The 22616-nt window shown below is 61.4% G+C and overlaps 3 protein-coding genes across 3 annotated transcripts; 1 reads left to right on the top strand and 2 right to left on the bottom strand.

The window, feature by feature from the left end:
• Positions 1–161: 161 nt before the first annotated feature.
• Positions 162–3461, bottom strand: SLC23A3 (solute carrier family 23 member 3). Its single transcript, XM_032190056.1, has 12 exons — positions 3354–3461; positions 3007–3167; positions 2791–2876; positions 2451–2476; positions 2138–2319; positions 1901–2024; positions 1631–1778; positions 1310–1557; positions 1066–1171; positions 818–985; positions 589–684; positions 162–499 (listed from the first exon to the last, which is right to left on the bottom strand). The coding sequence occupies exons 1-12, from the start codon at positions 3459–3461 to the stop codon at positions 162–164; spliced, it is 1791 nt and encodes a 596-aa protein (XP_032045947.1).
• Positions 3462–4689: 1228 nt separating this feature from the next.
• Positions 4690–9142, bottom strand: CNPPD1 (cyclin Pas1/PHO80 domain containing 1). The gene is made up of 8 exons (XM_032190313.1): positions 9068–9142; positions 8742–8844; positions 6982–7063; positions 6567–6687; positions 6354–6482; positions 6162–6223; positions 5834–5951; positions 4690–5708 (listed from the first exon to the last, which is right to left on the bottom strand). The coding sequence occupies exons 1-8, from the start codon at positions 9134–9136 to the stop codon at positions 5058–5060; spliced, it is 1335 nt and encodes a 444-aa protein (XP_032046204.1). The 5' UTR covers positions 9137–9142; the 3' UTR covers positions 4690–5057.
• A 158-nt stretch (positions 9143–9300) lies between these two features.
• On the top strand, positions 9301–22140 carry RETREG2 (reticulophagy regulator family member 2). The gene is made up of 9 exons (XM_032190276.1): positions 9301–9591; positions 11772–11878; positions 15846–15876; positions 16609–16744; positions 18104–18188; positions 18939–19076; positions 19416–19510; positions 20418–20553; positions 20954–22140. The coding sequence occupies exons 1-9, from the start codon at positions 9338–9340 to the stop codon at positions 21688–21690; spliced, it is 1719 nt and encodes a 572-aa protein (XP_032046167.1). The 5' UTR covers positions 9301–9337; the 3' UTR covers positions 21691–22140.
• The last annotated feature ends 476 nt before the right edge of the window (positions 22141–22616 follow it).

Raw genomic sequence — 22616 nt, 5'->3', positions numbered from 1 at the left:
GTTTTTTTTTTTTTTTATAGCTCCCCTCCGAAGCAGGGAAATGAGGTCCGTGACGGGAGTGTGAAAGTGCAGGGCTCTCCTGAGGCTTCCGAAATCGAGCGGAGAGGTTTTCCAGCTGCCTTGGAGGGACAACCCTCCAGGGGTCCCCCCCACCCACCAAGTCAGGCCCCCGTGTGCCATGCAAGCATCTCCTCCTGGCCTGGCTGCCTGTCCTGCGCCTCCCCGCTGCCGGGCTTCAGCAGCAGCCGTGTCCCTTCCCCTGCGGCAGCAGTCCCCTCCTCGGCCGCACGGCAGCCATCCTCTTCATCTTCCTCCTCCTTCTCCTCTTCCTCCTCCTCCTCCTCCTCGCGCCCCGGGCAGAGGAAGCAGCAGGGGAAGGCTTTGCAGGAGGGCAGCAGTCTCCTCAGCCCGGCGGGCAGCCCGTAGACGGAGCTGGCTTTGCCCCTCTCTCCGTCGCCAGCCCCGGTTTTCTGCAGCAGCCCTCGCTCCTCCGGGGTTCCTGCAAGCAGGGCCGTGGGAGCCCTTCCCCGCTGCACCCTCCCTGCCCATCCCCATCAGAGGCAGAGGGCACCCAGAGCACCCCCTCACCTGAGACCGTGTTCTCCAGGAAGAAGGACAAGAAGCCGGTTAAAAAGACGGGAACCATGAGCAGGGAGAGGAAGAGGAGGTCCAGGGGCACCCAGCCTGCAGGGCCACGGCCAGAATGAGCAGCGGGGAAGGGACAGGAGAGGTCAGGGGCTCAGCGCACACTGGGGACGTGTGGCTGCCATCCCCGGGGGGCTGAGGGTTTGCCATCCCTGGGGAACGCCCCCAATACCTGTGGCCAAGTGTGCCGGAGCCGCGCCGAGCCACCGCGGCACCAGCAGCGCCATGAACATGGCAAAACCGACGATGAAGATGTTCCTCCCCGAGTCGATGTCGGCGTACTGGAAGTAGGAGATCCCCGTGCCCACGGCCACTGCGTAGGTGACGCAGAGCACCCCACCTGCACGGGGGCAGGGGTCAGGATGGGGATGTGGGAACGCCCCGGTGCTCTATAGGGTAGCGGGAGGAGGGGACACGCACCGTGCACCGCCAGCGGGATGCGGGTGAGGAGCGCCGCCAGCCTCGGGGACGTGCCCAGCGCCACGCACGCCAGCGCGCTGACCTGCACCGAGAGCCGAGAGCCGTCCTGGCACCGAGGAGAGAGGGTGAGGATGGGGAGCACACCCTGCCCTACACCTCCCCATCCATCCTCCGGGCTGGATGGGGGTGCGGCAGTGACCGAACCCCCTCCATCCCCTTCTCTGTCCCCCCCCAGCCTCCCTACCTGCGTGAGGCCGCCGGCGCAGGTGTTGGCGACGCTGGCGGCCGTGCCCCCCGCGGCGCCCAGCAGCCCGGCCAGGAGGCTGCCCAGCCCCTCGGCGCACAGCCCCCGGTTGCAGGCGTCCCGGGGCGGCCGGGGAGCCCTCAGCAGCCTCCCGCAGAGCACGTAGCAGCCCGCCGAGTTCACGCTGCAGCCCACGGCCATGGCGATGCCCACCGCCAGCGCCCGGGGGGTGAGCAGCGGCCACTCGCCTGCGGCGGAGGAGAGGGGACAGGTGACGTTGCCAAGGTGAAACGGCCTCGCCCGGCCCGGCCTCCACCCCACCTGAATAGGGCAGCTGGAGCCAAGGGGGCTGGAAGGTGCTGTTGGCCCAGGGGAAGCGTGCTGTGGTTGGGTCCGGTGAGTCCCAGGGGACGCGGAGGTGCTGGAGGATGGCGCAGACGCCGCAGACGGCAGCGAAGGGGAGCAGTACCTGCGAGGCAGCGAGGAGAAGCTCAGACACCCCGTTCTGCTCCACTGGGTGCCACCCAACCCTTACGGGATCAGAAAGGAGCCTGCGGACAGAGGGAGGAGCAGGGCTCCAGGCAGCCGTACCGAGAGCGTGCGCAGGGTGGGGACGGGCGGCTCCACGGAGCCCCCCGGGGCACGGGGCCAGGCGCAGAAGGGCAGGCGGCAGGACCCCAGGTGCTGCGAGAAGGTGACGGTGAGGAGCATGAGCCTAGGAGGAGAAGAAGAGCGGTGCCACAGAGACAGGGCCCCAGATTCGTGCCTTTGCACCACGGGGACGCCCCGTTCCCAAGGAGAAAGGACGCGCCCCCGGGGGTGACCTACAGCAGGGCTACCCCCCAGCTGGAGGAGCAGAGGGAGGCGGCGTCCTTGTAGGCGCTCAGCCCGATGACGGAGAGGCTGGGGGCCAGCACCATGGGCCCGCAGCGCCGCGCTGCCCAGCCGCACACACCCGACATCCCCAGAGCCAGCTGGATCAGCCCCGACACCACCACGGCTCCGGAGACCTGCGGAGGAAAGGATGAGACCCAGGGGGGTGGCAGATTCACCTCGCTGTTCGCAGCAACCCCGTGGCAGGGGTTGGACAGGGAGGAATTGGGGTGCAGGGGGAGCGGGATGGGTTCCCAGCAGCACCCACCTCTCGCAGCGAGGCCGCAGCCGTGCCTGGAAGGGAATTTGGGATGGATGCGAGGTGTGCGGGCACTGGGAGCACGCCTGGCACGAAGCCTGCAGAGCACGCAGCACGGCAGGACGGGGATTGCAGCACAGCATCCCCGTCCCTGCAAGCCCGTACCCTGGGAGGGTGGCTCCAGGCCCCTAATCTTGCATTTCTGGCCCCAAACAGGTTGTGGATGTGATTAGGGGGGAGTAGCCCAGGGTGCTTGCCCGGCTGGTGGCACGTTGTTGGCACTGCGGTGCCACGGGCACGGCCCAGGGCCCTGCAGGGTGTGGGGAGAAGGCCCTGGGGCTGCACTCACCGTTCCCATCCGTGCGGGACAGGTGGGAGCTCAGCACCACGGCCGGGACCAGGTACTCGAACGATGGGATTTGAACCAGCGGCAGGCTGGGGAGGGGGACAGCAAGGACACATCAGGGAAGGAAGGGGGACTTCGGGGTCTCCCCAAACTCTGGGTGCTGGAGGATCTCCGTGCCCCGGCATCGAGGGCTGCGCCCCTGTCACCCCGTTTTCTCACCGGCTCCCCAGGGAGGTCTGCAGCAGCGCGGAGACGCCGCAGGCGAAGAGGCTGCGTGCCAGCAGCTCGCCGGCGGCCGGGGTGCGGGGCTGCCCCTCGGGCAGGGCAGGCAGCAGGAGCAGGTGGAAGGTGCAGAGCAGGGAGGCCTGCACGGCGAGGTGCTGCGCGGGGAAGAGGACGGGCGGCCGTGACACCCCGTGCCACAGCACCCTGCGGGCGCACAGCCCGCCCCGCCGTCCCTTTTTCCACCCAGAACGCCAGGACCGGATCCCCCGAGCGATCTGGGATCCTCGTCCTGCCCCCAGCCCTCTCCCCTCACCCCGTCTCCTCGCTGCTGCCCCCCTCACCTGCAGGGCCAAGCAGCAGCTCAGCACCCAGGAGCACATCTTCAGCGGGGAGCAGGCCGGGAGAGCGGGGCTGCCGGCCCCAGGCGCTCGCTGGCCGCCCCCATTCATGCTGCTGCCACCCCCCTGCTGCCTCCCCCACCTTGTGGGGCAGGGGCCCACACCCCCGAGGACTCCACGCAGCCCGGACGGGGCTGAACTTCCACCTCCTGCGGGAGCTGCTCCGGGCTTAGCCATTAACTTGAGTTGGTGAGTAACCTGCCCCGGCGGCCAGGAATGCGAGTGTCACACTGGGATGGGACCAGGTGACAGCCACACCGGACGCTGCCCCTCTGCATCCATCCCTGCTCGCAGCATCCCCAAAACCATCCTGCAGCTCCAGCCCGCGCTGGCCCTCCCAGCACAGCGTTCCCGACCCTCCTGCTCTGCCCTTTCCTTGCCATCACGCCCTGGGGGGCTGTTAAAATCCTCACGGGCACCCCCGGCTTCCACCATTCCCCTCCGTGGGGCCCCAGGAAAGCTCTGGTGCGCGTCCAGCACATGCCCCATGCTGGCAGGAGCTCCCGGGAGGGCACCGAATCGCGGGGCCGGGAGGGCTCCCCAGGGATGCCCGTGTTTTGTCACAGGGCAGCGACCACGGCAGTGACAAACCACGGAGCCCTCGCTGCTCGTGGCTCACTCATTAACCGCGGGGCTGGCGGAGAGCAAAGAGCAGCGCAGCCCATGCGTTCCCACGGCCGGGGAACCTCCTCTGCCACCTCCCCAAGGTCCCTCCTGTCCCCCTGTCACCAAAACCCGAGCCCTCTGGGGCCCCGCAGGACAGGGCTCGGCTCTCCCGAGCAGTTCGGACCCGCCTGGTGCGACACAGAAGGAGGCAGAGGGGTTTGGGAGGCGACGGGTGCACAGCAAGAACTACTTTTATTGGAAGAGATCCGCACCTACAAAAAGAGTGAAAAACAGGTGTAAAACCCCCAGTAAAAAGAAGGGGCTGCTCGGCGAGCGGGCGCCGTCTCCCCGCCCCGAGGAGCAGTCAGGCACTGCTGCTCGCAGCCAGCTGGGATTTGGGATGGGGTCGCAGTGCACCCTGCTGTCCAAGTGGCCCATAGGACAGGACAAAGCCCAGCCCCACAGCTCCGAGCCCGGTGGGGCACATCCTAAACCTGGGGCTCAGCTTTTTGGGGGCTGCCTCTCGCTGTGACCCCTGAGAATTTGCCCGGCAGCCCCAAGCAGCTGTAGGGCTGCTCAGCTCCCTCTCTTCCTGCCTCCTCTCCCCTCACCTCCTCCCAGAGCCCTCACCGGGGTCCCCACCCCGACCCCTCCACCCCACACACGCAGCCCCAGCATCCTACATGCCACACACCAACCTCTGCCCCGTGCCACACCACCGAGGGCCACTCCCCTGCTATAAGAAGAGGTCCAGCGCCCCTATAACCACATCCCAGCTCCAGGGCACCCCGCTCCTACCCTCCAGCACCCCAACTCCGCCCCATCCCATCCCAACAACCCCAAAGCTCCGCAGCACCCCAAGTGAAGGACGCCCCCTGCCCTGGGCGGGGGAGGAGGGGACACACACAAATTGCTGGTTTGGAATTAACGCAGGGACAGCGAGCCCCGCGCAGCCCCCGGGAATCGGGGATCCCAGAAGTGCAAGAAAGTGAGAGTTGTGCCACGCTAGGAGGGGAGGGGGAACGGGGCCGCCCCGCGCTCCTAGCTGGGAAAAATAAAGCTCTTGATTCTGCCGAGATCCAGGGCTGTGTGCAAGGAGCACTGCCTCAGCCCCAGGGGGTCCAGCCAGTCCTCACGGTTGGGGGATTTGCCCCACGCAGGGCCCGCGGGGGCCGAGCAGGAGCGGCAGTGCAGGGCCGGAGGGGCCGGCAGTGCGTCGAGTCCGAAGGGGCCGTGTTGGCGGGGGGCAGCGGCGGGGGCGGTGCGGTTGGATCTCTCGCAGGCGTTGGGCACTTTCCGAAGAGGGGCGTGCGGAGGGCTCCGCTGCGGGGCGAGGTCGGGGGCTTTGGGGTAGGACAGAGCCGTCATCACGCTGCCCCACAGGTAGAGAGCGGTGGCCGTGACGCCGCCGCGGCGCCGCTGCTCCTCGGCCGTCTCGTTGTCCCCCAAGCAGCGGCTGCTGCTGCCGCCGCCGCCACCCGGGGGGACGTCGGCGGGCAGCTGGGGCTGCTCCCGTTCGGGGTTTGGGGCCGGCCGAGCGCCCAGCTGGCAGCCAGCCCCCACGGGGAACGGGGCGGGGCGGAGGGCTGCGGGGCTGGAGCTCCTGGTGCAGACAGCGCGGTGCACGACGGCGACGGAGGCGAAGAGGGAGGCGAAGCCGGTGAGGTACAGCACGCCCAGCAGGCAGGCCAGCTGCAGAGAGGCTCAGGGTTAGCCCCGCAGCCCCCCAGCAGGCTAAAACCAAACTAAAAAGTTGAAAAAAAAAAAAAGAGTCCTGCCCCGCACCCAGCGCCTCCCGGGCCCTACGCCCCTATTACCTTCAGCACTTGCTGGTAGAACTGGCCCAAGGCTTGCTGCCACGCCGACTGCTCCATGAGGACGCAGAGATCCGTGTAGGTGAACCAGCCGCGCCACGTGCCCTGCTTCTCCGCCACGCTGCAGGGAAAAAGGGAACGCTGGATGCGGCACCGAGCTCCCTTCCTGAAGGAGCTGCAGCCCAGCTGGGCTTGGAGAAGACCCCGCTCGAGGCAGCACGGCTGTGGGAGGCTGCGGAGCCCAGCGCAGGCTCGTGGGCACCCCCAGCTCTTCTTATTTTGCTGCAGCAGGGATAGGTCCGAGCAGCCAGGGGCTCAGGGCTACACCTACCGTCCTTCCAGCCAGCTCAGCACTTCAAACAGCTCCCGGGGGTCTGTGTAGAGGCTCCAGTCCTGTGGGGACAGCAGCGACAGGTCAGCACCTGGCTGCATCCTTTTACAGCCCCTCGCGGGGCTGAGGGAGAAGCAGAAATCCTGCCCCCTCCCCGCGACACCGAGGGGACGCAGCGACGGCCCCACTTACGATGGCGCTCAGGAAGTTCATCTCCAGCGTGTTCATGGTCTGGACGTCCACCTTCCCCGCTGCTCCCCACTCGTCGTTGAACACCTCCTCCTCCTCCCCCTCGTCGTACAGGTACTTGCTGGCAACCATCTAAAAACAGAGAGGATTTCAGCCCCCCCTGCACTCCCGCAGGCCTCCCCCCAACCCACCGACACCCCAGCCCACGCTGCTCACCATGGAGATCAGGAAGAGGTCTGAAGACGAGATCTGCTGGAGGTATTCGGGGTTCCGGTGCCGGAGTCTCTCGATATAAACCAGGGCCAGCATCATGGAGCAGGGCGAGATGCAAGCTTCCCTGCGGGGACAAGGCAGGCCCCATCCCCGAAGTTATTTCCAGGCTGCAAAGGTCCCAGCCACCGCGGCACAACCTGACTGCTCCCTCCCCACGGAGCTGCATGGAGCTGCAGCAAACACAGAGTTAAGCCCACGTGGCTGCGGCACGTCCCGGCCTTGCCTGCTCCATGCCAGCTGTCCTCAGCTGCAGCAAGAGGGTGTAAGCACAGAGCCAGCGCCGGCCCGGGGGACAGAAGCAAGTCGCAGTGAAACCAGAGCTGCCACGGGACAGCAAGGGCCAGGTTCTGCTTCTTACCGAGACACGTGGGACACGTATTTCTTCTGGAGCCTGCGGATAGGGCTGGGAGCCACTTTCTGCAGCAGCTCCACCGCGATATCTAGGACGGAGGAAGAGCACAGAGGGTTAGCCCCGCGGGGCTCAGCCCACCCGCACCCCTCCCCGTTTCCCCCGCACGCCCATCGTGTCTCAGTGCTTCCCTCTACGAGGAACAATTTATCCGTGAGTGCAGCGGGACTCCCAGGGCACGGAGGCGGGGATGTGGGGTGCCTGCACACCCCGCTGCCTCCCGTTTGCCACGTCAGAGCTCGCTCCAGGCAGCACGGCGTGGTTTGGGCACACCTCATTTCCCGTGTGGCTTCCCAGGTACCAATCAGCCAAACAGGCTGCTGCAGGAGCTGGCTCCCCTCTGTGACAAGGAACCACGGAGGGCAGGTTTTGAGGCACATTTTTGTGCCTCAACCCATCGTGCTCTCCACAAAAGGGACTCCCCTCGCCGCAGCTCCTCCTCTCAGCCTGTTTTTGCACCGCCTGTGGATGCGCCTCAGCGCTCCGGCACCCAACAGGCTGGAGATTGACAGCTGCTGGCAGACGGCGTCAGCAACTCCTGTCTGGCTTCCCGCTGCGACAGGACCAGCTGGGAGCAGCCCCAACAGCACCACGGGGCTGCTGCTTGGCAGGGAGCGCTCCTGACAGGCAGCTCCAGCTCCGTTTTGCTGCTGGGAACAGAGCTCCTTCCAGCAGCCCGGCGTTTCCAGCTCCTAAGGGAAGCGCCGCACCTCACCTCTCCTTTCTGCATCGCTCCGGCAGCTGAGGGGACGGCACGGGGCTGAAAGGGACCTTCCCGGGGCAGTCAAGCCCCACGACTGCTGGCAGCCACCGCCAAGCAGACACAGCTCCGACCCCAACGTCAGCAGCTTCCTGCCTTTGAAGCGTCACGCCACAGAGAGCAGCTGATCGCTGCCCCATCCCACAGCCGGAGCATGCTGAGGGAGATTGAGCTGTGCCCTAAACTCCCCAGGTAGCAGCAGCACAGCAGACCCGGCACCCCTACATCCTATTTTTTGACAGCAGCCAGCAGAGGATGGATGAAAGCCCGTGTTGATGTTCCCTGCATGCCTTCCCCACCCCCAGCTGCCACAGCTGAGGCATTTCCTGGGCTAGAGGCAATCTTGAGAGCTAACAGCCCTTAACACAGCCTGCCGGGAATGCGCCCTTTGAACTTCCAACACTGGCAGCGTCCCTGGAGTGGTCCCGTCCTGCACCGGGGCATGAAGTCAGCCCCGGGGAAAGGCCTCGTGCCCTTGTGTCAGCCACTGTGACTCCCAGCAGTGCCCAGGCAGCTGACAGGAACAGCAACACCCCTTGGTGGCCCCTCTCCCCCATCACCTGAGCCTCAACCCAGCAGCCTCCTTCCGCTTCCTCAAGCACCACTGGAGCAACAGGAGGAAAGCCAACCACACAGCAGGCACCCCTCACTCCTCTGCTGCCCCAATATTTTGGGAGCATGAGGACTTGCTGAAGGGACAGGGATTAGGGGCAGGGACACAGCCCTCATTGCCAAGTGACCCGAAGGACTCTGCATGCCAGCGAGCTGCCAAACACGCAGCAGCGGGCCAGACAGAGCAATAAAACAGAGAACGAGGGCCGTGAGGCCCTGGCACCCGTCCTGCTGTGCTGCCTGCAGCCGGGGGGGAGGGGATTTGGCAGAGGGGAGGCAGCGGGTGCCTGGCGCTCCCGTCCCCTGGGCTGCCTCAGCGCTCCCGCCCGGCGCTCACCCGCCACGGGGCTGGAGAGGTTGTCCAGGCTGCAGTCCTTCTCCCAGCCATAGTAGAGCCGCTTGCGCACCCTCTCGCTCAGCTGCTGGTGCCGGGGCAGGAACTGGAAGAGAAAAAAAAAAAAAAAGAGAGAGAAAAAAGAGATGAGAACGATGAGGAAAGCCTCGAGAAGAGAAACAAGGGGGAGGGAGAGGCGTGAGGCGAGCACCCCCTGAGGCCCAGCCCCCCCCCCCCCCATGGGGCCTACACCGCCGGGGGGCCGCCCCCACCCCGGTGAGGCCCCCAGGACCCCCGCTGAGCCCCAGTTCCCCACCGCCAGCCCTCACCGTGAACTCCTGGAAGCCGCTGAGCGAGAAGGCGCCCTCCTCATCCAGCAGCAGCCCGCCCAGCTCCATCCCAGCGCCGCCACCTTCTTCCTCCTCCTCCTCCTCCTCCTCCTCCTCCCTTCCCCTTCCGCCGCCCTCACTGCGCATGCGCACACCCCCCCCCCCCGCCACCGCCCGCCTCAGCGCCTCAGCGGGGGCTGCGCATGCGCGCGGCGCCCGCGGCCGCCGGTCCCGCTGAGGCGGCGCCGCCCGCTCCCGCCGCCCGCCGCCATGGCGAGCGCCCGGGCTGACGAAGGGCAGGAGGCGGCGGCGGCAGCGGCAGCGGTGGCTGAGGGAGAAGAGGAGGAAGAGGAGGAGGAGGAGGAGGAAGAGGAGGAAGAGGCGGCCGTGGAGCGCTTGGCGGCGGCGCTGCGGCAGCGGCTGCGGGGCTGGGAGGCGGCGCTGGCGGCGGCGCAGCGGCTGCTGGTGTGGGAGAGGCCCCTGCACAGCCTGCTCAGCGCCGCCGCGCTCGGAGGGGGCCTCTGGTGAGATGGGGGGGGCACCGGGAGGCACCGGGACACCCCCGGGAATCCTCAGGGCACCCCCGGGGCTCCCATGGTTACCGCCGGGACGCCTCCGGTTACCCCCGAGACCCCCCCCCAGGTCGCCCCCGGACACCCCCAGGTAGCCCCAAGGCACCCCCGGGACCCCCCCCCCGATACCCCTGGATATCCCCGGGACCCCCCCCGGATATCCTCAGGACCCCCTGAGACCCCCCCCAATATCCCGGGGGAGCCCCTGGATATCCCCAGGATCCCCCCAGTGCCCCCCGGGGCATCCCCGGGACACCCCTAGGACCCCCTGAGACCCCCCCCAGTACCCCCAGGGAGCCCCCAGATACCTCCAGGACCCCCCCAATACCCCCCGGGGTACCCCCGGATATCCCCAAGACCCCCCCCGAGATCCCCCCAGTTACCCCCAGGACCCCCTAGGACTCCCCCCAGTACCCCTGGGGCACCCCTGGATAGCCCCAGGACCCCCTGGTACCCCCCCAAGTACCTGTGGGGCACCCCCAGATATCCCCAGGACCCCCTGGGACCCCTCCAATACCTCTTGGGCGCCCCCAGACATCTCCAGGACCCCCCCAATACTCCCTGGGGGAGCCCTGGATACCCCCAGGACCCCCTGAGACCACCCCCAATGCCCCTGGGGCACCCCCAGATATCTCCAGCACCCCCCTGAGACCCCCCCAGTTACCCCCAGGACTCCCCCTGCCACCCCCGGTGCACCCCTGGTACCCCCAAAGCATCCCTGGATACCCCCAGGGGCCTGTTTCTGCTTCGATTTGCTCTTTATTTTAAAAAATGAATCCTTTCTTTTGGCTTCGTTTCGCCCCCAAATGGGGCTTCGGTCGGTGTTGTCCATCCACCCTGTCGGATGGAGGCTGCGGAGGGGGGAGGACGGGGACCCCCCCGTGGAAACAGGCCAGGGAAGGAGCTGGAGGGCTGTGAGGAAGGGGCTGCTTCTGCTCTGCCCCCTCCTCCCTGCGGTTTTCTGGTGCTGAACCAGGAGGCTGGAAGGGAGCGGAGGCTTCGAAGCTGTCAGGAGGGGGAGATGATGCGAACAGCGGTGGCTAAAGGGTTTGGGGGAGAAATTCGGAGCGCCCAGAATAATTGACGGAGGACAGAGGTTTGAAAATTGTGGCTGGGGAGGAATTATTTCCAGTCCCATGGAGGATTCGGCCAGTATCCTTCATCTGAAACCCATAAACAGAGGAACAGGAGGAAATTCTCCCGGAGCTGCTGTCCCATGAGAAAGGATGAAACCTTTGCCGTTCGGGTCACGGCGTGTGGGTGTCCTCGGTGGCCCGGAGCCCCCTGCAGCTGGCTGTGCCTTGTGGAGCACAGCCCTGCACCCCCGTGCTCTCCAGTTCTGGGTGTTTTTGGTGTTGTTTTCAGACGTGTGCTGGTTGGAGAAGGGGAAGGTGAAGCAGTGGAGCTGCCCTTCCTTCCCAGAGAGGGGCTCTTGGTGCTGGGCAGAGGGCGAAGGCATCCCCCTTGGAGAAAAGGGGGAATGCTGATGGCCACCTGGGACCTCCGCCGCTGAGTTTATGAAGTTAGATGTCCTGGACATATCATAAATTGGGGAGATTAGCTCCTGGGTGATGGGATCGCGCGGCTGCGCGAGTGCTCTGTGCGCTTGGCTCGAGCCAACGTGTTGCTGAGGGCCGTGAGAGGTTTTACGATAGAGTCAAGTGAGCGGCTAAGCCTGCTAAGTGCTGGGCTCCGGATAAACAGCGAGAGGCTCGTGAGGAAAGAGCAGGTGCAGGGGCTGTTTGGGTGCTGTTTGGGTGGTGCTGGGCCTGGCGAGGGGAAGCAGGCCGCGAATTTGCAGAGGAGAGGCCGATTCTCAGCCTCAGGGCCTGCCCCGGCGCTTCGTGCTGCCGTTATCTGCAGCCTCCACCTTGAGGATTTGGGAGGCACTCGTACTACGGAGCCTTGGCCGTGTTTTACAACCGGAGGAGGAGCTCGGCGGCAGGGGAGGAGAGCGCTGGGGGCTGGCAGGCGGCTGTCTGCTCGTGGGCAAAGGCGCCATTTGACAGCGCCCGGGGGCGGGGGGGTGCCTGCAGCGCTCGCTGCGTCGCTCCGTGGCCGTCGGATGCGTCTGCTCTGCCGGATCTGCTCGCTTCCCCCTCCCCACTAACCATTTCTCCTTTGATTTCCAGGTTGTTTTCCTCCACCTCCCTGAGACCCCTCTTTCTCCTCAGCATGTCGCTCCTCGGCGTCCTCTTGCTGGAGAGGTGGAAGCCCAGGTTCCTGTTTGACTTCTCAGGTGGGTAGCGCTGGAGCTAGCGACACGGTTCACGGTTCACGTGGCCACAGCCACCTCTCCTAGAGCCCCAATCCTGCTGCAACCGCAGGCTTTGGCGCTGCTGCCTCTTGCCTGTTTGTGTCAAAGCACCAGCAGGCACCCCCTGGGCAAGCCTTTGCCTGTGGGAAGCAGCGTGCCGGGTCCTTGAGGACGGAAAGAATTGCTCACAGTTCCTGGTGAGCGTGACTCAGGGTGCCCAGGCTTCAGGCAGGGATGATGCGGTGTTTCTGCTGCATCCTTCCTCTCCCGCAGGTGGCACAGGGCGCGAGCATTTCAGCCCTGAGCCGAGGGAAGGAAACAGGGGGTTGAATTCCGCCGGTGCTAGCTGAGTGCAGCGTGGGCTCGCGCCCTGGAAGAGGCAGAGCAGCTGAGAGCCCTGGCGGCAGGTAGCAGAGCGGGCGGTGAGGTCAGGGCAGCCCCTCTCGGGCTTATCTCCCCCTTTTATCCAAGGCTCTTTGCCAACATCGGGCACAAAAGCAACGAGAGGAGCGGTCTCACAGCGCTGACAGGCATGGCAGGCCGCTGTCTGCTTCGAGTGCCTCCTTCACCAGAGTTTCTTTTTCAACAACTGGACTCAGACCTGCCTACGGCTGCTGTTCAAAGGCAGCTTGGGGCCCTCCATCCTCAGCCCTCTGCTCCGGGGAGGGTTTCTGAATGAAAGCCCCTCTATACGCGTGTTTGTAAGGTGCCCTTTATTTGACCTAGAGGGGTACTGACTTAAAGGGTGCTTTCACAGAAGCCCTGATAAGATTAGATACGTTTCAGCTGTCGTCTCAATACTGTTTGCTTTGTGCGGTTGAGGTAACCAGGCAGCCAAACTGGAATGGCCAATTTAATTTCCTGCTTATTCACATTGTTTTTTTAAGGGAATGGTTTAAAGCCAACCCAAAACATCTCGCTTGAAACGTGGCCAGAAATGCAAAGGCTTGGTGTCCAGCAGAGAATGGTGTTATTGAGGCAGGTAAGGGGTAGAAGCACTCCAGAAAGCACCAGGCCTGTGAAAGTTGTGCTGTCACAGAGGGAATAGGAAATCCGCACTGAAATCCGTTTGTGTGATACGGAGCAGCGAGGAATGGAAACAACAACAAAACAAAAACATCAAAGGCACAGAAACAAAAGCAAGGCACAAAGCCGGGGGTTCCACCAGCAGTTCCTGTGACACCGGCTCTGTAAGAAGGCAGCGCACGGCCTGCTGAACGCACTCAGTGCTGCTCTTCCCTGCGTTTCACTCCCTTCTGGCTCCTTGCTGCTTCCCAGCTGCTGGAAGCAAAGACCGGGGACAGTTTTCTGGTGTACCTGGTGAGCTCACAGCCGCAGATTTGACAGAGTCCCCAGATTTGAGCCCGTTTCCCCAGCCTCCACAAGGAAGGAGCAGTGCTCCGCGTTCCTGAGGGGCCTCAGGAGCTGACCCCGCTAAATACTTAGGGGTTTTTGTGCGCCGCCCGCTGCAGCAGGGCTGTAGCGTTGTGGCTTTCCTCCTCGGTGCTTCCTGAAAGCCTTTCCAGGAGCATTTTGGAAGTAGGTCAGCACCACACCTTGGAGAACTGGCACGTATATACACAAACCTCAGCTTGTGGCAGGTCTGCGTGTCTCGGGTGACTGCTTATAACATCGCTTCTGAAGGAATGCTAAAACCTCAGCATTTATTTGCCACTTACTCACGCTTTGTGAGCGGGGGCACGCTAATGGCACTGAGACGCACAACCTTTACAGGTCCTGTCGGACAGGACTGCGTGTTTCCAGCTGGAATGCAGGGTGTTTTCTCCATATGTAGTCACGAGATTTCCTAAATACTGTTCAGGGACTCGGGAAGCGCCTCCTGTTTTCTCCTGGGATAGCAACCAAGCAGGGCTGGCTCTCACAGCCTTGTCGTTCAGCAGCCGTGGTTCAGGGAGAGTTTAGTGCTGCAGAGCTCCGGCGATGGCTGCGTTGCAGCTGAACGCTGCTACTCCTTAAAAAGGGCCCCTGCCTTCTAGCTGAAGCATACACATGGATGAAGAATGCTGCCTGGGGAAGCGTTGGAAACCTGTGAGGGCCAAGGAATCCATCCATCAGCGAGGATTTGTCAGTACCACCGTGTGGCTGCGACTCCTGCGTGGCTGACTGCTCTCTCCCAGCGGGGTCTGGAGTGTGTCAAGCGGTTTGCATTAATCCACAGCCCGGTGCGAAGCGCTGCCAGCGAGGTTTCGGCTCTGGCTTTACGGTGGTTGGAGCTTTCCTCCGGCTGGTGCAAGGCCCCGGTGTGCTGAGCCGGGCAGGTCACGCTCTTGCAGGAAGGAGGATGCTGCTGGCTTTAATGACAGGCTGCGTTTTGCCAGGGAGGCGAAATCACGTGAGCACTGCGGCCCGCTGAAACGCTCTGCAGCTCCCAAAAGTCTCTCGGAAGCCTTCGGAAGCGGTCGAGAACCGTTTCGCTCCCTCTGCTGGCATATTTTGGATGGCTCGGACTAAAGCAGGCAGGCAGAGGAGAGGAGAGGAGCTCTGTGGCACCCAGCAGGGAGCAGCCAGCGTCCCCGCACCTCGTCCGGTACAACCAGGAGCTGGTACAACCAGCGTGGCCAGCAGCCCCAGCTGGGCCGAGGCCAAAAGTGATTTCTTTGGTGCTTTATCCCAGCTAAAAGACGAGGCTATGAGATACAGCCGGGTTGCTGCGCGCTGCCAGTAAGCAGCTTTAGATTCCCACAACAGCGGCGCTTGTGAGAGGGAAGCGAGTGCCCCGGGGGGGGTGCAGCTGCATCCCTGACGCCCTTTTCTCACGTGAGCCTGAGGTCCTGATGCGCCCAGCGGGCAGGGGAGCGGCTGGGAGCGCTTGGCTCCTCTTGTCAGGCCCGATTACTGGAAATCTGGGTCACGCTCTCAAAGAACTGCCTCCTCCCCTCTGCGGATGGCCTCCCGCTCCACTGCTCTGCTGCAGTGCCTGCGGCGCTCGGAGGAGGCTGACATACTTGGCCCGGCGTCCCCTGCCTTGGGAAAATGGTGACGGGGCCGCTTTCCTTGGGGAAGCCGCTGCTGTTCTCGCCCTCTGATGGCTCCAGGGAGGCTCCAAACCCCTTTTTGCTCGCGTGGCGTTTTTAAGCCCTTGTTGTGTAGACCTTGAGAAGCCTTCACGACATCACCGAGGCCTCGCTGTGGGCATCCTCATAAAGATTCTGCTGCTGGAAGGACTCCGGGCCCTGTACATCCTCAGGCACCACTCCGCAGGACACCCACATCCGTGGGCAGCCAGGCTGAGAGTCCCAGCTGTCATAGAAATATTTGGGATTTTTTTTTTCCCCTGTACATCTAAAAGCAGAGCATGATTGCGTGTGGCCTCTGCCACTGAAGCACCGCTCCTCCCTTCAGCTCTGGGTTGGGTGCAGAGGGAAATGGGAGAAGCTTTCTTACCCAGGCTTAGCAGGGTAGTTATATCCATGCCTTGCTGGCACGGAGGGCTGTCAGGAGACAAAAGAGCCCTAAAATTAGCTAATTATGCATGAGGCTGCTATTTGGTGCTTAATTCCACGGGAAAGGGCAGAGGCAGCAGGGAGATCTCTGGCATTTGGACGCCGCATCCTGCCAGGGACTGTGGGCTGGGCAGAGGGGAACGCAGCTCCACATGGAGCTCCGGGGAGGGAGCTGACATGCTGCCCAGCTCAGGGACGGTGCCGGCAGTCCTGGGGGAATGACAAGGGCTGGGCAGCTGCGATTGTCTTCAGGGGTGGCTCCGCATCCCAAGGGGATGCCCAAACGTGTGGGGCTTCAGGCTTGAGTGAAGCCTGCGCGGTGCAGACTCCAAGCCGGCGATTCCTGCTTGCTTGAGAGCACGGAGAAGGTCCCCAGGGTGCGTCCCTGGCTGAAGGCGATGTGTTTCCAGCTGTGCTCTGCTCGAGTGGTAAAAATGTCAGGTTTTATTTCTCACTTGGCTGACCGATCTCTGTTCTCCCTACAGCACAGCCATCGGAGGAGCCAGGAGGGGACAGGTAAGCTCAGCGACGTGCTCCCTTGGTGGAAGGGGAGAGTGGAGATGCCTTAACTCAGCGTGGTGATCTCACCTGCCCCCTTTGCTCTTGTCAGGAGACTGCATGGCTCCTGTGAAACCCTGGTAGTGGTTTCTCCTAAACTGTTTAGCAGCTCCGGAGCCACAGTTGGAGACTCAGGGGAAAGTTAATGCTGGTGAAGCAGCAATAAAGCTCAGGTGCTGCTGATGTTAGGACCTCTCGGGTTTCTTTCCTGGATCTATCCTGGGCTATTTTAAGAATCCTCCAGAGCGGAGGAGATCCCTGAGGCTGACTTTTGCAGGCTCTAAGCGCTGCCTGTGGCAGCGGAGCTTGCAGCCCGTGCTTGGCCGTGGTTACAGGTCTGAGCACTGCACTTCCCTCCCCTCGAAGTGGTGCCAGAGACGGCCACGTAACCGGTGCCACCTCCAGCACTTCTGTCTGTGTGGCTCAGAGCAAAACCTGCCGTGCATCTTGGGCCTGGGGCACGGGAATGCTGTGGCACGGTGTCTGCTGCTTGGCTCAGCTGCCTCCTGGCTCCCTTCCTGGTTAAAAAGCAAAACACGTCTACAAATCAAGCGTCCTCCAGCCTTCAGCTGCAGATGCAGTCAGTGTGGCCAAGCCTGGGGCAGGGATCTCCACTTCCCCGCGCAGCTGTACCCCCGCACCAAGCAGCCCGTGTTCAAAGGTTGTCTTCTTGCTCTTGTCTGTCTCTAGCGAGGGGGTGACTTCAGGGGCACAGCCTCACCTGCTCAGTGTCCCTGAGCTGTGCCACTGCCTGGCAGAGAGCTGGGTCACCTTCAGGCTGTACCTGCAGGAACTGCTACAGTACAAGAGGCAAAATCCTGCCAAGGTAAGCTGGAGATACCTACTCTTCTGTGCAGGGGCTGTTCTTTCCGTTGCCTAGGAGGTGGAGGAATGTCAAATCACTGTTTTTACGGTTGCTATCCCTGCTTAACGTTTGCTGTTCCTTCCTTTCAGACTCTGTGCCACGGGAAGCTTAAATAATGAGTAGTTGGCTCCCAGTGTTTGTAAACTGGAGCAGAACTCGGTGCCTTCTGTGAATGGCTAACTATAGGTATTTTTATTCCTTAGCATGCAGAGAAAGCTCTTAGATTGGGAGTAGGAAGAAGAAAGGGGCTCCTTCTCCAGGCTCTGCCCCTCTCGTAGGCTCCACTCGACCCTTTAGGCTGCTCCCACCTATTTGGCAGGTTGTAGCTAGCCAAGCCCACGTGCAGCAGTGCTCCTGAGTGCACGGAAACTCGTCATGAGCTCTGGTGGCTGTGACGTGTTGTTTGGAACAGGTTTGTAGACAAGAGTTACCTTAGCCCAGAAATAGGATGGATGAGCCATGAGGATTATGTCGAGCTTACTGGGGTGCGGTGCGCCAGGAGTGGGTTTTTGTCTCTGCTGTTAAAACGCCGTCCCTGCAACAGCTGGCAGGGGACTACGACCACAGGGAGCAAAGCCCTTAGAGGGCCCTAGCTTTTGTAGGGCCTCTCCGTTAGAAACAAACCTCCTTATTGCTGGATCCAGGCAGGATCTTAACCCCTACCCCGGCGTGCAGGGTGCCTGTTCTCCCTTCTCCCCATCCCCAGGAGAGTGCAGGACGAGCTGGCAGGGCTGCACCGTTAGACTTCCACTTCTTCCAGAGGAGGAAGAGCCAGGCCTGGTGGGAGTGTGGGTTTTGTTGCTGCTTTTCCCAGCATTATTGCATTTTTTTATTGCATATTTTATTGCATAGCAGCGGCACGTCGTCTGGTGACTGTAACAGCTTTCTGCCTCTGTCAGGACAGGGTGGGCTTTGCTGAAAATGCTGAAACTCTGCAGAGGAGATGTACTCTAAAATGCCCGTTGGTGATATCCCATCCCAGCCTCGAGGAACACCATTTAGTTCAGAAAGGAGCGCCCAATAAAGTTTTGAATCATTTTACTGGGGTCTGGGGTTACCTTGGTCCTTCTGTGCTTGAACCTCTAACGCTTACAGCTTAACCCAGCCGACCCGTCTGAGTTGTGACGACCAGCCCAGTGTTTGCATGTACTCGCTGCAAGGCTGGGCAAGAAAACAAACAGTTTTAACTGCTGAGGGGAGGGCGGGCGTGCTGACTTTGTGAGGAGCATCCCTCTCTTTGCTCCAGCTGGGTTTCCTGCGCTGGCTGCCTAGATGTCTCTCTGCCTCTTGTCACTTCTCTTTGTTCCTCTCTTCCTTCAGTTCTGCATGAGCGTCTGTTCGGGCTGCCTGATTCTGGCTGTGGTTGGACACTATGTTCCAGGCATCATGATCTCCTACATCATCTGTGAGTATAAGCAGCTCTCCCTTGTGACTTAAGCTGAAACGTGACCCAGCCGTGCTGTTGATTCACCGGTAGAAACACTCGTGTGGTTTTCCTGGGGGCATCTGTGCTAGATGACAAATCAATACGAGCAGGGAGCTCTGGGAAGTCTCCCTTGAGGTGTGTGCGTGCAGTACAACTGCAAAGGCAGGAGAGGGAGCACCATTAAAACGTTGCTTTCCTCTTCTACCCGTGGGGCTGTGCTGCTAAGGTCCCAGAGGAGCAGAAAGCTGCAGTCTCTCATTTCCTAGAGTGGGCAAATCCAGATTGAGTTATTAAAGAAACTGCATGGTTAGCAATTAGGGCTTTTTTTACCTGCATTATCATTCCCTGCTAAGTGTGAAGATGGCTCAGGTGCTCTGCTGCTAGCGCATTTAGATTTGAGCTCTGTGCTGGCTCCTTTTCTAAAGGTTTCAATGATTTTTAGTTGTAAACGCCCTGTTTCTGGGCCTTTGTTGCACGTTTGGGCTGCGACACAGTGGCTGAAGTGGAGGGCTTGTGCTTCACCTCAACAAAATCGATTGGTTAAGAAAACCTGTCTAATTAAGCTGCTTTGGAACGAGTAAGAACAGCCAAGGGTGAGGATTTTAGGCAGTCAGATGGAGAGCAGATCCCTTTCGACTGCCCGTCCCTCGATGCAGGGTTGCTGGCGCCCCGTGAATTTGCTGCGTTGTGCTCGGTCTGTTTCCCACTCCCTGCCTCCTGTGTTTGCAGTGCTCAGCATTCTTCTCTGGCCGTTGGTGGTCTATCACGAGCTGATCCAGAGGATGTACACGCGATTGGAGCCTGTCCTGATGAAACTGGACTACAGTATGAAGGCAGAGACGCTGCACCACAAGCACGAGAAGAAGAGTAAGGACTCACCTTCCCTCTGACTCCTGCTGGCCCTGTGCTCCCAAGGTGGAGCCCGAGCAGAGGGCCAAGGGGAGAGCGTGTTTGACTACAGTTTGTGTCAAAAGGCTGTGACAAAGCAGGGGAAAACAGGCTGAAACCTGAGGGTCTGGGGGAGAGTAGCTGGGCGGGTAAGTGCCTGTTGTCCTGGGAACAGCAGGCGAGAGCAGCAGATTGTGATTTTTTCTAGGAACTCTTAGATTCTGGGAAACCTGCGTGGTTTTACAGAGGAGTAGCGGATGAGCGATGTGCAGAAAATTCTTTCAGCCTCCTGGCAAGCCTTTCTTCTTTTCCTCGTAGAGCGCCAAGGGAAGAGTGAGCCTGCAGCAGGTGATGAGCCAACGGCAGAGACGGAGAGTGAGAGCGAGGCAGAGCTCTCGGGCTTCTCCCCAGTGGTAAGAGCACAGCAGAGCTATGCAGGAACCAGCCCCTCCTCTCTGGGCTGTCGTAGCTTGAGGACCAGGGCGTGGTGCGACTGCAGCCACACTGCTAAAGAGCAGAGCAAGAAATCCCTTTGAAGAATCCCGAGGGAGAAGGGATGCTCTGATGAAGGGCACTGTTTCCACTCGGGGCGTTGAGAATCACGGGGCTGGTGAGGCAGGATGGGGGGAGCAATGCGCCAGGCACCTGCTGAGTTGCCTTGATGCTCGTGCTTCATGCTCAGAGAAGACAGAAGTCTGAAGAAACCAGCTGCCCTGTGTCATGTGCAGGAGGCTGCCCTTCTGCTCACCACGAGAAAAAGAAGACGAGCAGTGCCAGAGTCTCCTACGCAGTCCCCTGCTCTCAGCTCAGACTCGGGGGGGACCCTTCTGTGCGTGCACCACAGCCATGGGCCCAGTGCCTGCCTTTGCAGGAGTTCTGGGCTTGGAGCTGGGGCTGTGAGGTGAGAAACTGGCTACCAAAATGATGCAGATACTTGAGCCACTGCTACATGTGGCAGACTTCTTTGGGCCTAGTGTGAAAGTAAGAGGGAAGGGGGATTTTGCTCTTCGGCGTTGGCATGAGAAGGATTCAAGCTTTCTGATACTCCTGCAGGATGATCCCATCTTGTTCTGGCTCTTTCATGCTCTTCACGGAGAGCCAGCAAAGCTTCAGGCAATGAATTATTGCAGGAAAGCCGGTGATTTAAGGCTAACCTTTGCTGGCAATGCAGTGAGCACTTTGCCCAGATCCCTCCTGCTATCATCCTGTCCCTGCACAGTCTCTCTCCAGCAAAAGCCAAAAAAAAAAAAAAAAAACCTGCCTGGAAGCTCTGCGTGGAGTCAGACATCCAGGAACTTCTTCCTCTTTCATCCCATGCAGGTGGATGTGAAGAAAACTGCCCTGGCACTGTCGATCACAGATTCTGAGCTCTCTGACGAGGAGGCTTCCATCCTGGAGAGCGGGGGCTTTTCTGTCTCAAGGGCTACCACCCCACAGCTGACGGATGTTTCTGAAGGTACATGATGGGACATTTTGCTGCCTCCCTTCCCCTGGGTGTCCTGTCCCACAACAGCTGCTCCTCTGAATGGGAGGACAGGGAGAGAACCCAGCTGTTTGCAGGGGGATTTCCCTGAGCCCACGGGTTTTAGTGGAGTGCTCTGGGTGCGGAGCGTGAGCTGGGGAAGCTGGTCTTCTCTGGGCACAGAGCACATAGATGGGAAAAAAAAGAGAAGGCTGCAGGTGAGTTGTGCCACTAGGAGCAGGGAATAACTGCAGACGCCTTCCTGCTGGGAAGAAGGCTCAAAAGCAAGCCCTAGCGTGTCAGCAGGGAGAAGGTAGATGGGCAATGTCAGTGCTCTGGGTCAAGGCAAGGTGACCCGTGCCTTAATGCTGATCCTAATGCCGCTGCCTTCCAGACCTGGATCAGCAGAGTCTGCACAGCGAGCCAGAGGAGTCGTTTTCCAAGGACCTGGCAGAGTTTCCCTCCGTGGAAGAATATCATTCCAGAGATCTGGGACCACAGAGCGATGAAGATGCATTCGGTGTGCCTCTGGGTCCCGAGCTTGCCCACGCTGCCCGTGAGCTGGACTCGGCAGAGAAGGAGGCTGCGGACTCTGAGCTCTCCATCCTTCGCCTCGCGTCTCCTCTGCATTTTGTAAATACGCACTTCAACGGGAGCGGGCAAGCGGCAGGAGGCGGCGGGGAGCCCGAGACTGTCCCTGCGCCGGGCCTGGGCATCTGCATCGACACGCTGAGCGAGGAGATCGTCACCACTGCCATTACCACGGCGGTGCAGAACACCCTCTCTGCCCTGCTGCGCTCCTCGGAGGCCAGCGAGGGGCCCTCCCTCTCCGAGTTCCTCCCCACTGAGCCCGAAGAGAAACTGAGCTTCCAAGCGCAGCTGTCGGAGAGCGAAGCGGTGGAGACGGAGACCGCAGCTTCACCGGAGGAGGAGGAGGAAGCGGAAGACTTTGAGCTGCTGGATCAGAGGGAGCTGGAGCAAATGGATGTGGAGCTGGGGCTTGGGGAGGAGCAGGAAGCTGAAGAGTCTCCTGCTGCTCCGGCTCCGGCTTCCCCCTCTCCTGCACCCGCTGAGCTGCCAAAGCAAGGAGACGAGGAGGAGGCAGCGATGCCAGCAGCGTCTACGTCTTAGGTCTCCTTCACGCGTCCCCTTTATCTCCGTCGTCACTGGAAAGAAGGAAGAGCTCACGTGGCCAACGCGCAGCGGGTTTTCGGTGTTTTGTGTTGACCGGGCTGGAAACGCGTCAGTGTTAATGTGCTGTGTCTGGAATAACGAATCCTTCCCATCCTTCTAGAGCCCGGCCCCTGCGCTGGCTGAGCGGGAGCCACCCCTGCCCCGCAGCCAGGGGGGGAGCCGGCTCCTAGAAGCCTTACGCCACGATGGAAACACCAACCCCAGCCAACGCTTCCTAGTAATGGTGCAGTATTTTGGTCTGTCTTCTGTTTTGTCTTTTCGTTTTTGCACGCCGAGTACCGAGCTAGCTGTAGCTGCTGCTAACACCCAGATCCCCCGTAGGACATATGCAATCTTTTATTTGATTGGGTTTTTAAATGGCTGAAAGTGTAAATAATTTTAACTCCCGTTGGTTCAGTTTTTGGGGGGGGGAGGGAGGCAGGGAGGGGGAGCACCGTCGGACACGGCTCTCGGGGGCCAGGGGCCAGAAGCAGCTGGGCGCTGTGAAGCAGAAACCCCTCCTGCACCCCGCTGGCACCTTTCACATCGCTGCTGGAGCACGGTGTCGGGCGATCGCTGTTTTTTCCCCGTCGGATCGGAGTTGTGTTACCGGGTGGGTGGCTGTGGAGTTTGGTTGGTTGGTTTTTTGTTGTTATTTTTTTTTTTTTTTTGGCAATCAATGAAATTCGCTCCTGGCCCCGTTCCGTTGCTGCAGTTTCTTCCTGCCGCCGCCCCTCTTCTCGTGCGTCCCCCCTGGCCCAGACCCCTGCCCAAGCTCCCCTTTTACCTCCCCAACCCTTTCTTGCTCCCTTGGCACCGCACCTGCAGGCTCAGAAACGCCTCGAAGAGAGCCGGGAGCTGGGTGGGATGAACTGGGGGGGCTG

Source organism: Aythya fuligula, chromosome 6 (genome assembly GCF_009819795.1).
Source record: "Aythya fuligula isolate bAytFul2 chromosome 6, bAytFul2.pri, whole genome shotgun sequence".
Classification (NCBI taxonomy): Eukaryota; Metazoa; Chordata; class Aves; order Anseriformes; family Anatidae; genus Aythya; species Aythya fuligula.
The sequence above is the reverse complement of the archived record's forward strand: the minus strand, read 5'-3'. Positions and strand labels throughout refer to the sequence as shown.